Source organism: Chionomys nivalis, chromosome 11 (assembly GCF_950005125.1).
Source record: "Chionomys nivalis chromosome 11, mChiNiv1.1, whole genome shotgun sequence".
NCBI classification, from domain to species: Eukaryota; Metazoa; Chordata; class Mammalia; order Rodentia; family Cricetidae; genus Chionomys; species Chionomys nivalis.
In genome coordinates, this window is record NC_080096.1 from 54480141 (window position 1) to 54502418 (window position 22278).

At 40.3% G+C, this 22278-nt stretch overlaps 1 protein-coding gene across 10 annotated transcripts in view; it reads left to right on the top strand.

Annotated features, from left to right (window-relative positions):
* Elavl2 (ELAV like RNA binding protein 2) overlaps positions 1–22278 on the top strand; it is a 157141-nt gene that overhangs the window by 83140 nt on the left and 51723 nt on the right. For 6 of the 10 annotated variants that reach the window (XM_057784491.1, XM_057784487.1, XM_057784492.1 and 3 more), the window contains exons 2-3: positions 6906–6996; positions 9725–9968. In XM_057784491.1, the coding sequence (XP_057640474.1) occupies positions 6925–6996; positions 9725–9968 (316 nt within the window). In that variant the 5' untranslated portion in view covers positions 6906–6924. The remainder of the gene's footprint in view (positions 1–6905; positions 6997–9724; positions 9969–22278) is intronic. The other 4 variants (XM_057784493.1, XM_057784496.1, XM_057784494.1 and 1 more) reach the window with 1 other exon arrangement.

The window sequence follows — 22278 nt, forward strand, 5'->3', positions numbered from 1 at the left end:
TACCTCAAGTGGCCAGATGGAGAACTTTCTAACAGTTGAATTAAAAAGTGGTATTTCTGTACATAATCTTAAAGGGAATATAAAAGACAAGGAAGGCTTAAGTATTCCTCTTGTTCTGGAGCTCAATTATGACAGAGCATTTCAGTGTCTCTATCTTACAGATGAACTATGTTTTTAGCCTACCTTATGAAAACACTCAACTACTGGGATTAATTTGAGGATTTCCAATCAGCCTTTCACAACGTGTTCTACCCTAAGGGAGTTCCTGATAGCTGTGATTTCTGTAGAAGAATGTGAAGTTAATCCAATTTCTGTGCTGATTACTGTGTGAACTGTCTTAATTTAGCAGTTCACATCTATCTGCCTGTATGAAACAAGTCTGCTGCAGAAATGGAAGGTGAAATTGACTTTATTCTCATTATACTCATGTTCCCTTTTAGGTTCTGCAGCCAAATAATGGCTTGGCAATTAATTAGGCCCACTGAGGTTGGGATGAAAGAACAATGATTCATCACCAGAAGCTAATGGTTTAGTATATTCCATGCTTTGACCACGAAGCAGTTAAGCCTTGACTTCATCTCACTACCCCACAGCAGGGCAAATGGCCCCGTTGAAGAGTGTGCTTCAACTTCAGATAATGGCATTTTTAATTTTTAAACTTGTGGGGGAAAGCTGAGATTTTTCTTGTTTTTCGTTCTGGATTGATTAAAATGGGCTCATAATACACATCAACTTTTTTTTTGGCGGGGGTGGAGGAATGGCGGTGCTTTAAAATCGGGCCTCACAAAGGTAGCCCAGGATGCTTTCGTACTCGCCTGGTATTTATGCTTAGTTGGGGGAGCTAAGCAGGTCTGTGCAACCATGCTGCATGGCTTTCGTTAAACCTTTAAAATTAAATGACTGTTGATTTTACATTTGCTATTAAATTAATTGACTGGCTGGGCGGTGGTGGCACACGCCTTTAATCCCAGCACTCGGGAGGCAGAGGCAGGCGGATCTCTGGGAGTTCGAGGCCAGCCTGGTCTACAAGAGCTAGTTCCGGGACGGGCACCAAAGCTACAGAGAAACCCTGTCTCGAAACAACACCCCTCCCCCCCAAAAAAAAATTGAATGCTGAATTCTTTTTTTTTTTTTTCTTTTGAAGAATTCACTGTAAAGAATACTTGCAGAGAATAGCTTGGTTTAATACACAGTTTTTATGCTGGGTTCCTTGAGATGCTTTCCCTTCTCTTTAAGGTCCTGTTCTCTATATGGAAACCTTTCCTTTGCTTATTCTTCTTGTATTCTTTGCCCTTAGCTTGTAATAAATGTTTTATTTATTTATTTTTTGATGGTGTATTTAAACAGTTTGCTGATATAATTTAAGTGTAGCCCTTGAGCAGTATACTTTCTCCTAAGCATCTCCAGGATCTGAGGTCTGCTGGTTCTCCCCTGGCAGCACCTTGGTCAGAGTCACTGTCATCCTTATGTGCCTGGGTTATTGTGGCAGCTCCTTGCCTGGCCTAGCTGCTTCCAGACTTGCTGAGTCCTCCTGTTCTCCCACACAGTTATTTTCACAGGAGCCTCATGCTACTCTTTGGCTCAAAACCTTTTTGTGGTTTCTTTTCTTCTAATACCCTACATAGGGACTGGTCTCTTCCTGTCCTACACAGCAGCCTAACCTTGACTTACCTGGTCTATTTTTCTTGGTAGTCTAGTAGGGATGACAAGATTTTCTGTTACATCCTGAACTGCTGTGACATAACAAGCGGCAGAGCACGACCCGCATCACTGTTGGATAGCCCTGTAAGGGGGAGGTCCTTTCAAAGTAGATCTGAGACAGCCAAGGTGAAGTGCCCTCTGGAAGCTTTAAGGGAAAATGTCTCCTCATCTGCTCCTCTTGCTAGAGGCTGACTGTGAGGTCCTTGTGATGCCATGACTTCTGGACAGTGTTGACTTTCCCATGCTCTGCTTTGACTTGTAAGAATCATTGCTAATTCTCTGCTCCCACCTGGATGATGTAGGACAATCTAGTGTTTATAAGATCACTTGGTTAGCCACCTTCATTCCAGTTTGTTGTGTAACATGACATAGTTACAGACTAAGGGAAGAGAAGGATGTGGACTTCTGGAGAGACTTTATTCTCCCCATGCAGTGACCAGGTCACTTCTCTTTTTAACCTTGTTCTTCTCAGTGAGACCTGCTGCTTGTTATTGGAGACTAGCACCATTATCTCCACATCCTTAGTCTGCTTCCTCTCCTCTGCATCCTTAGTAATTTCAATGCATGCGTTTTCTGTCTAATATACAACTTCCTATATGTGTTTCTTCTTGTCCTGCTGTCCACGTCTCCCACATATGTGTACCCTGGTACTTCCTTCTTTGCAGTCAGTTCAAGTACGTAAGGCTTCCCTCAGACCCTAGGAGGCACATGAAGATGTTTGTTGAATGGTTGAGCAGGATGGGAACGGTGAGCAGATCTTTTTAATTGGATCGTTATTTTCCCATTGACTAACATGATTGACTGTAATAAGCTTAGAACAAAGGGAAGGATTTGGGGCCCTGTACTCATCTTAATCCACAAACCTCAAAGCCTTTAATCCTGCCAGCTCTGGAACCTCAAACCTACGGACTGACATCAAGAGAGACTTGTTCATGTGTAGATGCTGGAAAGGCCAAGAGACAGGATCAGCAGCTAAGGAAAGTTTCTTGTGGAATTCCTGCGGCTAGTTGGTCTTTTGTTAATGTCAAGGCCAAATGTGTGAGTCTGAGGTGGAAGAATTCCTTGAGCCCATGAGAGAAAGTGGCATGAGGTTGGGGAGGGAGTTGAGAGGTTTATGATCCTGAGGATTCTGTGAAACTAAGAGCTTTACAGAGAACGCACTAACTGTTCGTTCTTGTAACTCCTGGGTTATCTCTGATTTCAAAGTTTGGTTGAGTATTATTGTTTACTTCAGTAAGCCCAGGATTGTATTATGAGCATGTCTTGTAATGGTTTCAATGGGGGAAGCTAAAGCATTCACTGCGGGCTCCGTGACTCCGTCTGTCCTCAGGCTGCTTATTCTGCTCCCATCCTGTATGTATATCACTGCCCACTTTGTGTTCCAGTTTGTTACCCTGAGTTCACTAGAGAAGGGTGTTTGGTCAGGATTCTACTGCCCCCTAGCTTTTTTTTTTAAGCTTTAGAGACAGATGCCTTCCTTTCACCTTGTAACTTGGACTTGGTGTTTAGGGGAAGTCTTATGTAGAGGGAAGACACGACACTGATTTCGCCTTGGTGGTGTGCACTTGGAGGTTTTCATCCCAAGAGAGTGTGGCATCCAAGGTTATTGTATCCAAACTGACTGCTTTAGTCTAAGAGTCTCTTATTCTTGCCTCTAGCCATGACTCTTCTTACATCATTGGTATTTGCCTGGCGTTCTTATCAGTATCAAATTAAAGCCATTTAAGACCCATGACTTAAGAATTCCTTTGCATCAAAATCTGTTTCCTGTTTGCATTTACTCTTGCCTTTTGACCATTTTCCTAATTGATCCTTAAACCTCACAAGGTTTGTTTCCATAACTGTACCGAATAAAGGCATGGAACTTACCTGTGCAGTGTTTCAGGATTTGTTTTGACTTCTGTATTTTGTAGTTCGCAGGTTTTTGAGGTCAGAATCACACAACTGATCACTTCAAAGATAAATGGTTCCATTTACTGAGTTTCAGTCTCAGTGGGTGAGGGTGGCTGGTGGAATGTACCCAAAATGGAAAGTATGCTTTTGTTGTGATGTTTATTGTGAAATACTTTAGGTGGGACAGAGAAGCAAGCTATTGAGTTTTCACATATTACAGTGTGCTTCATCTTTTCAATCCCCAATTTTTGAAGAGATTGCTCATGCTCTTGTCCCTTTTACAGATCCCTGAAGTGAGGGAGGGAGGTGATTTTTGAGGATAATCATCAGCAAAGCGAGAGATGAAGGCACAGGGCTTGTCTGAGGGACAAGAAGGGCTCAGATTTCCAAGGCTGGCAAAAGGAAAGGATGCAGTGTGTTTACATCAGATACCTAGTGCTTGGTTTGACAGGCAGAAGGCGGCTGTTGGTGGCTTAGGAAAAGCTTCCTGGAGAAGTTAGTATGAATTAGCATGAGGAAGGGCTTTGAAGAGGCTGTGAATAACTTAGGCTCTGCAGAGGAAGTATGAGCCCACATCCATTTTACTTCACTCCCCTCCCACTTAATAAAGTGGTTACCAAACCCCGGGTAGCTCATGATAGGCCAGTGCTGTACCACTGAAGCAAATTCCCAGCCTGGGAACTGGTCTCGGGACGATAAACCTGGCAATGAGTGGAATGGTAGGGCAGACTGAGCCAGCCTCACTAGGGGCTTTGGAATGGTCATCTCAGCACCCGGCTATGACTCTGACTTGTGCATGGCTGGTCTCTATATTGGGTAGCATTCAGGCTTTGGAATCCTTTTTCCTAGCTTGGTCATAACACCAGGTGAACTTAATGAGAATTCTCAGGGTACTTTAAAGGTATTTTTGACTAGAGTCTGTCCTACATGGTGACTGTCTGGAAGAGGTTTTAAAATAGCAAAGAAGCTGATTACCTCAGTTTTCAGAATGTTTTTGTTGTTCTGTTTTTAAACTAGGGAGTTTAGAAAATGGAGACTTTTCAAGTTTTCATATGTGGTCGGGAAACTCTTGGGCCAGTTTCTCATATTCTTACTGTTGCATGATGGGAGAAATAAATAGTTTTGATCTCAGATTTCCACCATTGTAAGAACCTGTAGATGCCGGAATACACAGTAATGTTAGCATGAAGTACATGTAATTGAAAAAAACAAAGGGGAGGGGCGATCAAACATGTGGAGAGCTTTACTGCCTGTTGTAAGTAAATTATACAACCATGGAAAGATAAAGGCTACCTTCCTCCTTTCCCTGTGAGAGCCATGCTCCCATCAAACGGTTCCTCACCATTGTCTCTTGTAGCTCAGTGCAGGTATAGAATATTCTAGATTAATTTATGAAAGTGTGTTTTCATAAGTTACTGTGCTGAGAATAACAGGATGAAAAGCAGACTTGAATTGGCACAATTGATGTCTAAATTAAGAGGTGAACATATATGAAACATTATTTTTCTAAGCCTTAAAATTAATGGCTCCGTTTCACTGGAATGTGGCCTTTTTTTCCTTTCCAACAAGCCTCAGAGCCAGTGGGTTCTATAAATAGTGCGCAGCCGGGTTGTCTGTGGTAGATTGAGTGGAGCAGAATCACCTGTCCTTAAGTGAAGGGGAAGTAGCTTTACATTTTTAGTAACTGAATTGTTGGCCAGCATAAAGGTAAGGGCCATGTGAGCAGCTTATTTATAACTTCCCATAAAGGTGTGTGTCTGCTTCAAGCGGAGAGACTGTCTGGGTGCTGGGGATGTAAAAGTGCAGTGGAATCATTTTCCATCAGCATCCTTCCCAGCTTAGTCGCTTCAGTAGAGACTGTTTGCATCCATCCCTGGGGCCTTGCAAAGGAGGGGTGTCAACAGATCAGTTTGTTAGTGTAGTCGCCTACGGAATAGAGGGGATAAGACCGTTAAGTCTGATTTGACGCGTGATTTTAGACAAGTAGGAATATTTGAATATTAAATCCTGAGTGTATACTGGACATACATTTTGTCTTGTTTTAACCTGTTGGGTATGGTCGTCCTGCTACATAGTTGGGCTCTTATCAAACTATTTCATGTATATAAAACACTTTATCTCAGGTTAACTATAAGATGAACTGTAAAATTGAGAACACAGGGTCAGACTGAATTTTCTGGCTACAGTGGGAGAAAGGAAGGACAGCAATCATTTTCATGCATCTGTGGAGGGGTCTTTAAGTCCTTTTGTAGATGCCAGAGTCCACTCCATGCTTAGATTTCCTGTGGATCATGTACAGCCAGGCCTTTACCTCTGAAGTTGAAAACTGGAATTTACTAAAATGTAAGAGGATTGTTTTTCGGCCTTCCTTTTGTTCCTTATTGTTTCTGAGCCTGAGTTTTCCGATTGCTATGTTGGTCATTTCTATAGCTAAAAAGTAAACTTTGGCTTTCAGGCCACTATCACAGCTCTGTTTAGTTTCCGGGCCAGTTGAAGCAAGGGACAAGAAGTTCAGTGATGCTGTTGAGGCCTCGTGGCAGCACTCATTCTAAAGCATGCTGGGTTCACAATTTATATGTCATAAAAATGTTCACTTGATTTTGTTCAGGGAAAAAGCTGACATCCTATGCAATCATTACTCTAAAAAAATACTATTTATTGGTCCTGTTATTGCAATTGAACGATGCCGCTTCACTCCTGTTTATGTGAGCTGTTTTTGGTGAAGCTGGTAGAGACTGGTTTCACTCTAGTGGAAGAATACTCACAAGGGGGTTTTGATTCCCTTTTAATTTGAAGTCCCAGGATTAAGGATCATTTTTAGTATAATGTAACAGTGTGGGCAAATACAGCTTCACTTAACGCCCCTTTGATATTTAGGAGAGAGAGTGCTTTTATACACAGCAATCAGTTATGAATCGTTTGACCGCTCTTCTCACTAAACTTCCATTTCCTTTTCCTCCCTTCTCCCACATCCACAGGAGAGGCCTGCATGTAGTATTTTCATTTTATTTCATTTAAAACCATTTTTTTGAGATGGAATTTAAGGTAGTTTTTGAAGATAGATGCCAAGATAGCTAGTTTATATTGTTTTAAAATCAGGCTTTTAATTACAAATACTTAACATTTATGCAAAAAAAGACCTACATGTTAAATTTGGAAAGATTAGATTGGAATTGCCTCAAATTCAATTAAGCCCCACTGCATGGACGTGCTGGGAATATGAAGACAATCACTGTAAATTTGCGCAAGCTGACGTGTTGCATTACCTTGCTCGACTCTAACGTATGGTACTTTTTGTGTCCATATTGCAGACGGCAACTCCAAACTAACATGGCAGTCAGACTGTGTGATGTGGCTTCTCTGCTTAGAAGCGGTTCGTGGGCAGCAGAGCCTTGGACCGGGGTCTGTGGGATTTTTCTTAAATTCTGTAGGCTACTTTTTTTTAGCATGTTGCAGAAGTGCCGAGGCCATACCAAACACTTGAACCTTTAATTTGGCGTACTAATCATTCTTACCTACAATGGTATGGCCATCATTAAGAATTTAAAAGCACATTGCAATTTTTAACCGTGGTGGTATATGTAGATCAGAACGGTGCTGTTTATATGTAACTGAAATAATCAAAATTAGGATTTAGTGCAGACTCAAAAGAGTGACATGCTTTTTAAAAACAAAAACAAAAACAAAAGTTTTGGTATGGTCTGAATACTAAGTTACCGTAATTCTTTACATCCTGTTTACTATGTATTTTTTTGGTTACTACATTTTGAAGTTGTTTACAATTCTTGATGCAAAAAAAATTTGAAATTGTAAATCTGGCTGAAAATTATTTGCCCAGTGACTGCTGAAAGACTGCATTCTGTGAACAGTTGTGTTGAGCCTATCAATGGAATATGCATTATTTGGAAAATATAGCACATTAGTATCATTTTATTCAGAGCAGATGGTCCTATAGCTGAGAGATGCTGTGATTTTCAGTGCACACAGCCTACCGCAGCTGTTCACTTGAATGCTGGCTTAGGAGCTCATCTTGCCACCTGAACATGGAAATAAATGTGCAATTAAGTGAAAGTGTTTGTTGTCCTTATTAAACCCTGCTAATTTCAGTCAACGAACATTTATACCTCACACGACATCCCAGTGAGCTCTAGTCCGAATCTCACATTTGGGGTTCTTATACTTTGTGCACGTACCCTTACTTTTGAGTGGTGGTTTATTTTATAGGCCTTGGCTACTTTCCTCCTGTAGCTCATTGTTTTTATAGTTGCTGGGCAGAGGTAGCTCTATGAGAATTTGGCTGTGAAAGAGTAATTCACAACTCAACCTAGGAACTGGAGCAGTCACACTTTTACTAGAAAATCTGGAGCCTCCTTTCTCATTTTCAAGTAATTTGTCAATTATAATATCTTGAAATATTTTTGATATTTTTTCCTACAGAAATCTAAAGATTTATTTATTACCCTTTACTTTCTTAAGTATTCACTCAGAATACTTACCTGAAAAAAGTAATTTAAATCTTGAGGGGGGGGAGTTTGTTTTTTTTTGTTTGTTTGTTTTTTGAAAAGAAGTTATTGAAAGGTTACAGATTATTTGACCATTTCCTAACTCCTCTGGCTTGAGTCTGTTTTTATCCTGACAGTGGTGATTCCTGTCTCTCACCATTCTGGATCTGGTCAGTTGGCCTGTCCGTCTGGTGCTGCTTTCTTATGTAAACATCTCTTTGCAGTAGAGATTTTATATCTGTAGATGTACCCTTTTATTTTTCTTAGGCAATTTGAATTTGAAAAGACATTTTCCCTGTTTCCTTATTATCAGCCCTCTTTCCCTTTTACTTTGCTTTTTTTCCCCTTTTATCAAATTCTTTGCCTTTCCTATGTGAAAGCCAGCTAAAGCTAGCATGCTCTTACTCAGTTGCCAGGTTGGAGCAGTTCTTTGGGGAGCTGAGGTGTATTGGATGAGACAGAGTGGAACCTTTTCATTGATGCTTTGAGATTTGGTTCCCCCCATAGTCTTGGCTGTCCAGAGTTGGACAGTTATTAAAACATACTTTTGGAAAATTTGGGGGTTGTGGTTTGTGACTCCTTTGTTCAAAGACCATCAGATTGGTTTTAGGAAACTACTTCTAAAATTATATAATAAATGGTTTTTAGAGAAGTTGGAACTTTTGAGGAAATCTCCCCCTACCCTGCTGTTCATATGCTGGTTGGTTTATGGACACCTTATTCCTTGCATTTTCCACAGCCTTGGGCTGGCCCGTTTGGAGGAGTTGGTGTATTTATATTATTGATTATATTATATTGGTGAGCTGGATATGCATTTTTGGTCTTAAAATTAGAGTCAAGGTAAAATATTATCCTGAATTGTTTGTGGATTCTGTTTTGATGCTATAGATCAGTTACTTGGTGGTGGTGATCAGCTGCCAAATTGACAAGAATGGCCGAATAGTCTGCAAGTGTGGACCAAATATTCATAGTTTTACTCCCAAGTTAACCTACCCTCTCACTCCTGAACATATAACATCTATTTTTTTCTTTCTTACCAATGATAGAGGTACAAAATAATGTTAATCAAAAAAGCATTTCAGTATGTAACCAAAACAGTACATGTTGACAAATTTTATTTTTGAAAGTACCTTTCTTCTTGATTTTTGTTAATGGATGCCTGTCAGTCTTAGATAATTGACTCTTACGAACTGAAGAATCCTCTTCAGAGTTACTATGTCATTATTTTTCGTTTGTTTTGGCAGCATGTTAAGCATTTTTAATTTTTAGAATGACTTTTAGTTAGGACGCAATTCTGCGCCCTTTGGTATTAAATTGCTTCCTCTGTGGACACTGCAGGTGAGTTGAGGGTTTATAACGAGACCCACGATATCAGTCTAGAAGATGTTTAAAATTTAAATTGTGCTTATGTGCATGTATGGAATATGTATGTGGAAGTATAATTGTAGTCTTAAATTGAATAGCTTAATATGAAATACAATTAGCGTAGGTGTTGCACTTTTGTTGAAGCTTTATTGTAATCTCAGCAGAACGACTTGTGTTTAGTGACAAGTGTTTAACTCTTGGGTGGAATCTCTAATAGTTTGTGAAATATGAGTTCTGACATTTCTTATTTTCTCTGTTTTTAGCAGGTAATTGCTGCCATGGAAACACAACTGTCTAATGGGCCAACTTGCAATAACACAGCCAATGGTCCAACCACGGTAAACAACAACTGCTCCTCACCAGTTGACTCTGGCAACACGGAGGACAGCAAGACCAACCTAATAGTCAACTACCTTCCTCAGAACATGACCCAGGAGGAACTCAAGAGTCTTTTCGGGAGCATTGGTGAGATAGAGTCCTGTAAGCTTGTAAGAGACAAAATAACAGGTATGCAATTTCATGGAGACGATTGACATTTAAAGAACCATGTGTCAGGATATTGAGAAAATACCTTTGTATTAATCATTCCGTGCCGAACCTTTCCAATAGCTAGATTTTCTGTTACTGTGTAAGCAATTTGAAGCTAGTTTGAAGAGTCTCTTTTAAATCATGATATGCTTTTGGGGGCTGTCTCTGACTTTATTTTTTCACTTGCTGTTTTTTAAAGACAAGGTCTCACCCTATAGTACAGGTGGGCCTGCAGCTCACTATGTAGTGCATGCTGGCTTTGAATTCATGGCAGTCCCACTTCAGCCTACTGAGTGCTAAGACTGCAAGTGTGAGCCACCATGCCTAGAGAGCAGTATGCATTTATTGGACTTTGAATAGTATATTCTGGGATGAAGGACGGTGCTTTTGGAAAATGTGTGTGTGATAGCAACGTTCAGGTTAACCTTTGCTTCTTCAGTACCCTGAGCTTGTATAACTGAGCATTTCAACAGTGATCTGTAAGGAGAATATTTTTTGTTTTAGAAGGGGAAAGGGGGCTTACAGTAGTCTTTCGTTAAGTTGCTTTGGTCTTATGCTTACAATATGTATGATAAAGTACTGTCTAAACAATTGTACTGATACAATTAGAGAATAATGGAATTTTATGTTATATTTCTTAATAAGAAAAAATATGTGGCATATTTATTTTATTGTAAAGATGAAGAGAAAAGGGTGAGAAATTGGGTCGAAGTAATGACCCATTTGGCCGAATTTGAGTACTAGGTATTTGAAAAATCTTAGTAGCACTTTTTTCTTTTAAATGCTTAAATTTTTATTTAGCTCAAGCCTATTTAATAAGCGTGTTCTTAGGACAGGAGTTAATGTTTCCTACTAGAATTCTTTTAAAATGCTAAAACCATTTGGCACAAAGTGTAGATAGAACTTGCTCCATAGACCAGGCTGTTAGACTGACCTTGAACTCAGAGACACACCTGCCTCTGCCTCTGAAGTGCTGGGATTAAAGGTGTGTGCCACCACCTCCTGGCCAAACTAAGTATTTGGGTTGAATAAATGTTTCTTAAAAGAGGTGTGAAGAATGGGGCCAGAGTCTGACTGCTCAAATAGTCATGTAACTGTGGACAAGTTAGTTCCTGCCTTCGCCTCTCGTTAACTGAAGTTGAAGAAAGCGACCATACCGGGTCATTTAGGACTGGTTGAGATGATATTTTAAGCAGCTCTGTGATTGAGGCCCTGACACTCATTTTTTAAAGATCTCCTAAGTACCTGGAGCCAACGTCTGTGTTTGAGCCTCACTGCTCTGTTTCCTGAGGCTACAGATTGAAGACCTAAAATCTGTTCCCATCAGATTAAAAAGAAATCCATTGCCTCCAATACGTACTGAAAGGTTCTGTCCTAAGTTAATTATGTTGCCTCTGTGTTCACCATATTGTCAGGATTCCTCCTTGTTGAAAACTCCAATGGATCTCATTTTCCTTCAGTCCTTTGTCTTATGTGTTTGGAGGAGCGCATAGTGGGGATTGAACCAAGGTCTCCACGCACACTGTAAACAACTTTCTGTTGCTGAGCTACATTCCTGACCATTTTCAAGTTTCATTTGCAAACTGATGATGAGCAGCCTATCAAATTAATAGAGATTTTGAGAACTTGGGAAAAGTAGAAAACAATTCTGTCCCCTATAGATTTTATCTTTAATGTTTTTAGTAAAACTTTTTTTTTGCTTGTGGATGTTTTAAGGCGACTTGAAATAAGTAGTAAAGTATGATAAATGGCGTGCAGGCTACAGCATCAATTTCTGTGGTTTCCTGTTCAATTGCTCAGTGGCAACCCTACCATTATAGGATCAAGATGGTTGAATAGTGTGTAAAATCACATTTCTTTTTTTATAATATTGGGAGTGGTAAGTGAAAATATTAAATAACTCATCCATCTTTCATATTAGATATTTGCCACCGAAAGCATCTTAGGGGATTTTCCACATCTTATCCCTGGGCAGACTTGAATCATCTTATTCTTCCATAAAACCTTTGCAGGATGTAATGGGGTAAATTTGAGTTTTCAGTCTTCATATCTGTTCACTCTTTGGCTTCAGTGTGGGGGCAGTGGTGACAGAAACACGTACCTCAAGCACACAGTTAGATGTTGAAAGTGATTCTTGATGCCCCTTTAAACTTATGGAGATTTCCAGGGTAGTATAATTTCTATAAAATATCAGACAAGCACATGAACTCATGGTGCACACAACCAGTGCACACCCAGGCTAGACAAAATCTAGCATGGAGGAGGGAGCTAGGCACACAGTCCCACCCCAAACTGTGGAGTGATTTGAAATTGTTACCTGCTAAGAAAATAAGGGTCAGTTTTCCCCAAGAGTGTAGCCCCTGGTACGTCAACTATACTCCAGTAGAATACTATACATGTAAGAATATTTTGGGCAAAACCTACTGGTCTTAAAGGGTTTAAGAAAAAAAAGGGGGGGTACAAAGTTGGGTGAATAGAAAAGGCAGGGAGTGGATCTGGGAAGACATAGTGGAGTGATGATGTTGAAAATGCAGTGCATGAAACTTGAAACTCTTAAAGAACTAATAAAAAATATAACATAGGAACCAGGTGTGGTGCTCACTCCTTTAATCCCAGCACTTAGGATGCAGAGGCAGGCAGATCTCTGAGTTGAACACCAGCCTGGTCTACAGAATGAATTCCAGGACAGCCAGATCTATACAGAGAATCCTTGTCTCAAACTTCCCCCTCCCCCAAAATAATAAAAAAATTAAATCAGAAAGCCTAAAATATTTTAGTATTGGATAAAATTAACATTTGTAGGCAGACATAGGCATCACTCTTTACATTTGAATTTTAAATTTCCATTGGAAGTTTTTCTAATAAAGTCACTGAGAAGATAAGGAAAGCAGTTATTCAGAGAGCAAGTAGCAGACCCAGGGCCTCCCACAGCTGGCGTCACAGTCACACTGTACTTCTACCTTTCCTTTCCTTTGAGATAGTTTCCTGCCACGGAGCCCAGGCTGCTCTGGAATTGACCATCATCCTGCCTCAGCTTCCCAGTGCTGGGGATTACAGGTATGTGGTGCAGATAAAGGCTTTAAAGCTACAGAAGCTCTCAGAATTATTTAAGCACGTATCAGACAGTGTAGTCTGAGGTTCTTGCCTCTTGGGGTTTGATCGGTGATGATGTGTGTGTTCCTATGTTGAGCACAGTGGTAGGGAAGTGTAAGAAGCCAGTGCTCAGAAAGACTAGATTTAAAGCAAACAAACAAAACCCCAGGGACCCAGAGACTTTGCAGGTGCTGATAAGTAGGAATATCAACTGTTAGGTATAACCCCTTGAGTGGTAACCAAAGGTTGTTTCCTCCCGTTTAGGGAGAATAGCCCAATTCATTCTTAACTTCCTGAGAACTTTAAACTGTCTATTCTACAGTGTTTGAAAATCTACTGTGATTTCCAAACATTTTTATAATGAGATCCTTCCTTTAAAAGTAAATGCAATCTTAACTCCTTAGGATTCAAATAGATAAATGCTATTATTTTATTAGTCTAATAAATACCTTCAAATTTAATAGGGTTTGTTTGCTGGGATGAAGTCAGTCATGACAGACACAGGCTGTTTTGATGAAGGTTAATTTAAAAATATAGCTCTGTATGTCAGTTATTATTTGGGACCCATAGAGTGTTAAGTGATCAAGAATCCAGTTGACAACAGCAGGCTGGCCAGGCAGGTGGGTGGGCGGTAAATTAAAAAAAATCCAAAGTATCCATTCTGAGCTCTTGTGCTATTTAATCATGAGGGTAGCGGCAAAACTGCATGGCTTCCCAGGTCTGAAGCCCGAATAAGCGCTTTGTAAGTACTTACCTATCCTGCATATACATATACATATATATATATATGTATGTATGTATGTATATGTCTGTATATGTGTGTATATATATATACATATATATATATTTTAGAGGCTAAATTTATAAAGTGACATTAGTATCAAGTTTATGGAACTATGATGAAAATTTGAATCACCTCTAACTAGTAAAATATACCATTGAAAAATGTGAATTTTCATTAGACATTATTTTCACATGTGTTTTTCCTTTCTAAAGGTTATGACTAGTCAGTCATCTGAAAGTATGATATTAACATTATAGAAACTTGTCCCCAAGGTTTTGGTAAAGGCTTACGAGTTTATTCTAGATTTATTTTTGTTGTGTTATTAGGTATTTATGTGCCTGGGGGAGGGCAAATACACGCATGCACACATGCTAGCATGCGCAGGCTCTTAAATATGCATGAAGGTCAGAGCAGTACATCCAAATTGTTCTTCACATTGTTACCTTGAGATTGGGTCTCATTAGACTGGAAACTTGTCCATCAGCCTTGGTGGGCTAAATATGGAGCTCTCAGGATCTACCTGTCATTTAATGGGGTTCGGCCATGCCAGGTTTTTTTGTTGTTGTTTGTTTGGATTTTTTTTTTTTAAACATGGGTGCTGGGGAATTTGAACTCAAGTCCAAATCTTGAAGAACAGGTACTCTTGCCCATTGAACTATCTCTCCAACCAGTTTTAAAATACTGGTTTTTAATCTCAATCTCTCACTCTGTCTCTCTGTCTCTCTCTGTCTCTGTCTGTCCTGTCTGTCTGTCTGTCTGTCTGTCTGTCTGTCTGTCTGTCTGTCTGTCTCTCTCTGTGTGTGTGTGTGTGTGTGTGTGTATGATGCCTGCATGAGCTTATATGCACGTAGGTACTTGCCAGAGGACATTGGATCCCTGGAACTGGAGTTATAGGTAATTATGAGTCAACTGATGTAGATTCTGGAACTGAACCTCTCTGGTCCTCTGCAGGAGCAATAAGCATTGTTAACTGATGAGCTGTCTCTTCATCCCTGAGCTAGGCATTCTTATAGAACAATTTTTGGTGTTAGTGTTGATTAATGCCAATACAAAATCACTGAAATTCTCTCTCCCTCTCTCTCTAGAAGTTACACTATTATACTAGTGTCAGAGAGGAAAAATTTTAATTTATGAATACAGGAAATACGTGAGATGTAAAGTAGTTGTTAGACAAGGGAGTGAGCCCAATATTTTTAACAAGGAACAATTTGGTCATTGAAGGATGTTAAATTACAGGGCAGTGTCTAGGAAATCTATAGGGGAAACAAAATGAGAGAAGGGCTGTATTAGCAAGGTCTGCTTGTGTGAACTTGTCTCATGTATGCCATCTGTAATGATAGAGGTCATTCCTTTAGCTGGTGTAGGATGAGGGGTATATGGTCCCCGGGGGACTCTCTGCTTCCCTTTTGGGCAGAACAGGAGAGGGGAGGAGATTCCTTTTTGCATTTGTTGATTCTTAACCATCTTCAGCTTAAATAGTTATTGTGTAAGAGTGGACTGTTTTAGGCTGATATTTGCTGGCTTTTCCCTCAGATACGAAGCAGAATTATCTACTACATTAGTTATTAGTAAGATAAACTACCATGACTATAGAAGCAGCCTCCCTGGTCAGCCATACAGACCAGGCAGTCGTGACACACATCCTTAATTCCAGTAGCCACACTAGTTTGCCATAGAAACATGGTGGTAGTGGTGCTCACCTTTAATCCAAGTGGAATATAAAGCAGGAAGAAACAGCTCTTACACACAGTCTTATTCTGAGAATCCTGGAGGCAGGATCACCATTTCAGACTGAGGTTAAGAGCCAGAGTTTATTTTGGCTATGGTTCCAGAGGGAGAGTCCGTGTGTCTAGCAAGGACAGTGTTGCCACAGGCAGCTGGCGCAGGAAGCTGGCTACCACATCTTACCTGTAAGCAGGATGCAGAGAAACACCTGAAGTGGGACAAGCTTATAAACTTTCAATGTCTGCCAAGCTCCACATCCTAAAAATTAATAACTTCTGCAGTTCCAGCAACTGGGGACCAAGTGTTAAAAAAAGTCTATGTTTCTCATCTAAACCACACCTACCCCCCCATCCTTATAATGTGGTACAAAAATCAGCCTACCTTTGATGTTTTCTCATTCACTACCTTATAGACTTGACTATCATAGCACTAGCCTTTGTAGTTTTATTTCATTTGTATTTTAATAAATAAAGCTTGCCTTAATTTCAGAGAATAAAGCAGCCTCCCTGGTCAGCCATACAGACCAGGCAGTCGTGACACACATCCTTAATTCCAGTAGCCACACTAGTTTGCCATAGAAACATGGTGGTAGTGGTGCTCACCTTTAATCCAAGTGGAATATAAAGCAGGAAGAAACAGCTCTCACACACAGTCTCATTCTGAGAATCCTGGAGGCAGGATCACCATTTCAGACTGAGGTTAAGAGCCAGTGTCTGGCTGTTTTGTTTTTCTGACCTTCAGGTTGAACCCTAGTTTCTGTCTCTGGATTTATTTATTTATTATTATTATTAATTGTGCTACAAGCCTTTATTTTCTTAAACTTTGTTAAAATTCTGAATTGGCTGGGCCTTTTGTCATTACTGTTGGACTATTTCCCTTGAATATTCCTGAAGGGGAGACTTGATCACTGAACTCAGTGCTGTGCTCCAGAGCTTGTCAGTTTCATTTGAGCTCCTTTAAAGCTAATTGACTTTCACCTGAGCACGCTGCATGCCGCTGCATTCTGTTGTGGAAACCCTTCTGTGAAAAGGTCAGCTTGAACAAATATTTCCTGGCATTTTATTTGTGAATGTCATTTGACTTGTTAGTTCTATATACCATGACTTAATTTCTATTTTTTTACTTCTTGCCTTTTTTTCTTTTTTAAAAAAAGTTTTAGAATGTTAAATTTGACATCATTAGGGGGCTTCTTTATTGCATAGACACACACACAGAGAAACACACACACACATTTTAACTAAGTTTTGAGGCAAGGTCTAACTGTATAACTGGTCTTGACTCACTGTGTTGCCAAGGCCAGCCTCAACCACTTAATCCTCCTGCCGGCAGTTTCTGTGTCCTGGTGATACAGATGTGCACTACCATACCCAGCTTTGTAATCAGATATTATTTGAGGGCCCTAAGCACTGGTAGCCCTTCCCAGTATTGTGAAGAAAGAGATTCTCAGCTAAAAGGATATATTGAGGTCATAGCTAAACAGGGATCTCGTAGGCAGTATACCACCTTCATTTCAGTTTTTATTTGAAGACTTAACCATGACTATAATTTCAATAAATTTTTCTACTTTGTACTTTATACCTCTTTGAAGAAAAGATTTTGCAAGATGAAGTTATTTAGTTTAAGCTGTGTATCTGTTCTCTACTCTCATATTAAATGGGTGTGATGAAGATTTTACCAAAACTTTCTACACACCAGGGTGATTCAACTTGTGATTACTACTAAATAATGTCTCTTCTTGATAGAGAAGGTGGTTTTATTAGCCCTAGCTTTGAAGGTTTTAGCATTTAAAGTCCATTCTTAGATGCTAGGGAAGATTGGTAATAGCATGGACTGAGCAAGCATGGGGACATGAGTTCAGTCTGGATCCTCAATACGTATGTGACAAAGCTGAGTGTGGCTGTTGACACCTGTAATCCCAGTGTAGTGTCGTAACATAAACCTCAGGATCCTAGGGGTTCACTGGCCACTCAGTCTAGCTAAAAACAGCAATCTCCAGGCTCAGTGAGCAACTCTGTCTCCAACGAGTCAGGTAGAAAGTGATACAGGAGGACACCAGGCATCTCCTGGCTTCCAAGCATGCATTGGGCAACCAAACACATGTGTACATGTGTGCGTGCAAACACACACACACACCATATTTTTACACATAGGTCGATGTCCATTCTCACCATTTGACTTGTTTTGTAGTCTTACTGGAATTGTTTGATTCTGAACTTCAATTTGGTTTTGGGAAAACATCTCCAGATAGATCTATTATCTGAGAATTGTGTCCCATGATCTGGGAGGAATGCAAAGCTTCTTTTCGAGCCTATACGTGATCATCATCACTAGGAGGTAGGAATTGGAAGTTAAAGGAGACCAGGAAGTTGATTGATGATAATATGTCAGCATTGGTGAGCTAGACCTCTGGTGTATAGGTGTGTGCGCACATGTGTATGTTTGCATGTGTATGCGTTAGAGTGACTCCATCTGATTACAACATAAAGGTTAGACTCCTTAGTAGGTTATTACGGACCTGAACAGGTTGTTAAATTTAGCCATAAGGTATTAGTTGAAAAGTATCAAGAGTGCCTGCTTGCACTTTTATGGATTCTCTCTTCCTTATGAAGACTATCCCTTTAATGTAAATTACAACACCCTTGCTAAAATTCTGATTTTGTCAACTAAGGCATTCATAGAGAAGTACGGAGAGCATTGGCTTCGATGTAAAGAAGCCCAGTATTTCTGCAGTGTTAGCAGATCACAGGGCTTGAAGGAGGAAAAAAATGCTGCCTCTGTTTTCTTTTCTGTTGAAACATCATTGAAAACATTTAAAGTGTTGCTTCCTTCACTCAGATTTTTGCAGATTTCGGTCTGTGTGAGGATGAGGGCAGTTTCTGTGAGGACATGGTTAACTTAGCAGATGCAGTTTTACATCTTGTTTTCCTTTTCTGTTCAATCCTTATGCATGTTGTGAATTAGAGTTTATTTTTAGTTCTTAATGAGTCCTTTTCTCATTGTACTTTTTGTTGGAATTCAACATAGTGTTTTCATTTTAAAGGGAGCCTGTGTATGACTTACCAATTTTGTATTCACACCATTTTCCAGCTCAATTAAAATTTTATGTTTCTTGGTGTAGGATGAGAGACTTATTACCTTGCTCTTGCCCTTAATCTCTCCTAGCCTGTTTGACCTTGGACTCTTACCTTCAGGAAGTCAAATCTTCCTTTTAAGAGAAAGTTTAAGGGGGTTATAGAAGCAGGTAAACTGTAAACCAGAGTTACTGTTAGTCTTCAAGGTCACTGGAAGGTCTATTTCCTCACACATTTTAAAGTCCTCCTTAAGAGGACTTTAACACAGGGGTTTGCAAGCTACTGTCCTCTGAAGTCTTCCCGACCTTGGTACCAGTCTCAGAGATTTTCCTAACACAGCTGTAAGAATGGTAGTTGTTCTTAGTCTGCTTTAACAGCATCCAAACAGTCTGTGGTGTCAAAAGATTCCTGATGACATCATAGTTTAATCGCTTGGAATTCCGACTTTTCCCTTGTGATCCTAGGGCTGAGGCAGCCCTCCTTAAACACAATGCAGAATGCTTTTGCTCTGTTGAGTCACATAGCACTCACTTTTTCAAACATGATGGATTGGGAATTTTTTAATTAAACTTTTTTAAAGTTTTTTTTTTTATTTTTTAATTATGAATGCTCCATCTCTATGTACACCTTTATTCCAGAAGAGAATATCAGATCTCATTTTAGATGGTTGTGCATCACCATGTGGTTGCTGGGAATTGAACTCTGGACCTCTGGAAGAGCAGTCAGTGCTCCTAACTGCTGAGCCATCTCTCCAGCCCTATGAATTGGAATTTAATGTGTTAATATCTCAAGGTTTTAGGCCAGATTTGTTTTAAAATTTTAAATTGCTGCTGTTTCTATGATAATAAGAGCTCATTTGAGGGATACGTTCATAAGGTTAGAAAACATGAAAATAATTGACAATCCTGGTTTGTAATATATATATTGTTTCTTCTTCTTTTTAAGTGCTAGAAGCCAAAACCTTTGACAGAAAGATAAGGTAATAACCTCACTTTCAGGTTTTAGAACATCCTAATCTAGACCTGGTGTTAGAAGTCCATACAAAGGGGTTAGAAGGATGATTCAGCAATGAAGAGTACTTGCCTGCTCTCCAAGAGGACCTGGGCCAGATTCCTGATAACCTACATGAGGCATCACAAGTGCCAATTACTCCAGCTCCAGAGGGTCTCACACCCTCTTCTGGCCTCCAAGGCAAGCATGTAATACACAGACATAATACCTATACACGTCATCTGAGCTTAGCTTCCTTATGCAGGTGAAGTTTTAGTCCTCTGAGTGTGGAAACCAGTGTATCTGGACCTGGTCGTCAAGTGAGGGGTTTCTCCTGTTCTTTCCCTGGCCTTGAGCCAGATGGCTGTCTTCCAGAGGGTCCTCTTTTCTATTTTCCCAAATAGGAGGGGACAAATAAGAGTGAAAATTTCCTTCTGTAACTTGATTTTCCCATTTACTACCCCCCTTTTTCAAGTACCCTTCCATTCACCTTTCAAGAAGTCTCTCTCAAACCACGAGTGAAGCCATTTCCCCTTACCCTCAGACAGTAGGAACAATTCCTGTAGTTAGGAACTCAGTGTCCTCGTGAAGTCACTTTGGGAGATGCTGATATATGTGACCTTAAGAAAAAGTGGCGAATGGCTGTTTTCTTTGTTTTGCATCGTGTTGACTTGCACCTCTTCCTTTTATATCTTGGGTCTATACCTTGGACTCTTGCCTTCCCATTTGGCATCAGCTGCATGCATGCCTGCTGCTGCCGGAACATCAGTCCACTCCCAGTGACTGACTGGTCTTGTATGCAGAAACTGGCTAGTGACAGTTGAAAGCAATTGCATGTGTTGGGGCTTAACAGAACACTTCCACCCCATTGTATGAAGTTAAAATAACAAAAATGTAATGTTTCTCATGGTTAAAGTCTCTCTCTCTCTTTTTTTTTTTTTAAAGTCCCCCCCCCCCCATGCCGGGGATTGAAACCAGGGTCTTGTAGATGTTAACCTTGAGCTGGGAGGAAGATGTCCCGTGGCTGAGACTATCATTTATAGTCATCTGGTGATAGTGGTGCTGCTGGCTCCAGGAACCTGTTGTTTAGTCTGTGGGAGAATTTGGCTGTGGTTGGGAACATCTGTACTGTTGCCTTCCTCCTTCATGGGATGATATGACCATGTGTTGAAGAGAGAAGGGAGGTCATGGTTAGGGTACGGTAGAGAGCAGACAATGGTCATATAATGAGTGTTCAGAATAGTCTAGGCTTCTGTGCACTGTTTCAAACTGGACTGTTGCAGCAGTCTAATGTGGTTTGTTTGCTAATGACTTGCTGATTATACCACCTGGTAGTTGTTTTTGTTGCAGTCCTTTATGTAAACAGCAACAGGAGTATTCTTTTTGGTTTAAATGGAAAAATTTCTAAGGACCCTTGTGTGCTCAAGGGAAAGTTGTCTCATTCTTTTATTAGGACCATTCTTAAGTAAATTCTCTTTTGTGTTTAGTCCCTGTGAGGCTAGAAAATGGGCATTTCCTCCCTGAGTCTGCTACAGAAAGCAAAGCCAGTAAAGGACTAAGATCACTTAGCAGTTTGCCCCAGGACCCAGCTTCTTTTTCTTACTTTGTTTTTAAAGACATTAGCTCAGTCTAACAGGCCTGAGGCTCGATATTGAGCAGTTCTCTCCAGCTCTAGTGAATGCTGAGATTGCAGGCAAGAGCCCCCAGGCCCAACTGTTGTAGGCATTTGAAGAGTCAGTGGAAGGAGGAGATTGTGATGGAGACACTCGCTGTCTGGTCTGAAATGATGGTTTTTACTTCTCATTAACTCTGGAGGCTGATTTATAGCTGCCTCCTCTTCCTTCCAAACACCCCTGTGTCTACTCCAGGAATAATTAGCCGGAGTCGATTTGTGGTTCTCCTGACTTACACTGTAACGAGACGTGCTTGTGTAATGCACATGTTTAGTTCTTTCTGAGTTCACTTTCGAACTCACCCTAAAAGAAGGTTATTTACTGCATCATCTTATCTTGAGAGTAACTCTTATAACTGTGTAGCTTACGTATTTGGTACCTAAATTCAGTGTGCTGACCTCCCGTGAACTCCTCCACTATGATGTGTTCAGTCACCTCGTACTGGCTTCATGTTCCCAGTGTTGTAAGAAACCAGATTCTGACAGAGTGGTGCCAGAGCAGAGAGGTACAGTGGTAGTGCTTTCCAGGTCACCTCACGGAATGCCCTCATCCGCGTATGACTGTGTCTTCATCATGCCTGTCATCCTTGAAGATGAGCAAAACAGCCGGAGGAATGAGAGAGAAGACCAGCAGCAGTGGTGTCCTCAGACTTGCAGGTCACTTAGGGTGTATGCTTTTTTTTTTTTTTTACTCAGAAGTCAGTCAAGTTTTACAATTTCTGTTGCTTATAGCAATTGTGTACCTAACTGGTAGTAAAAGAGACTTACTTGTCACTTGAATTACCTTCATTTATTCCTTTTGCCTATTTATTCCTCATTTAATAAAAGCCTTTCTGTGGCCATGTGTACACTCAGGCATTCCATGCCTTTTGGGTTCTGTGGTTCATGTCATTGGTATCTACTTAAAAAGCTTTAGTTGGCATGTGTTCATTGTACATGGCACTGGGTTTCATA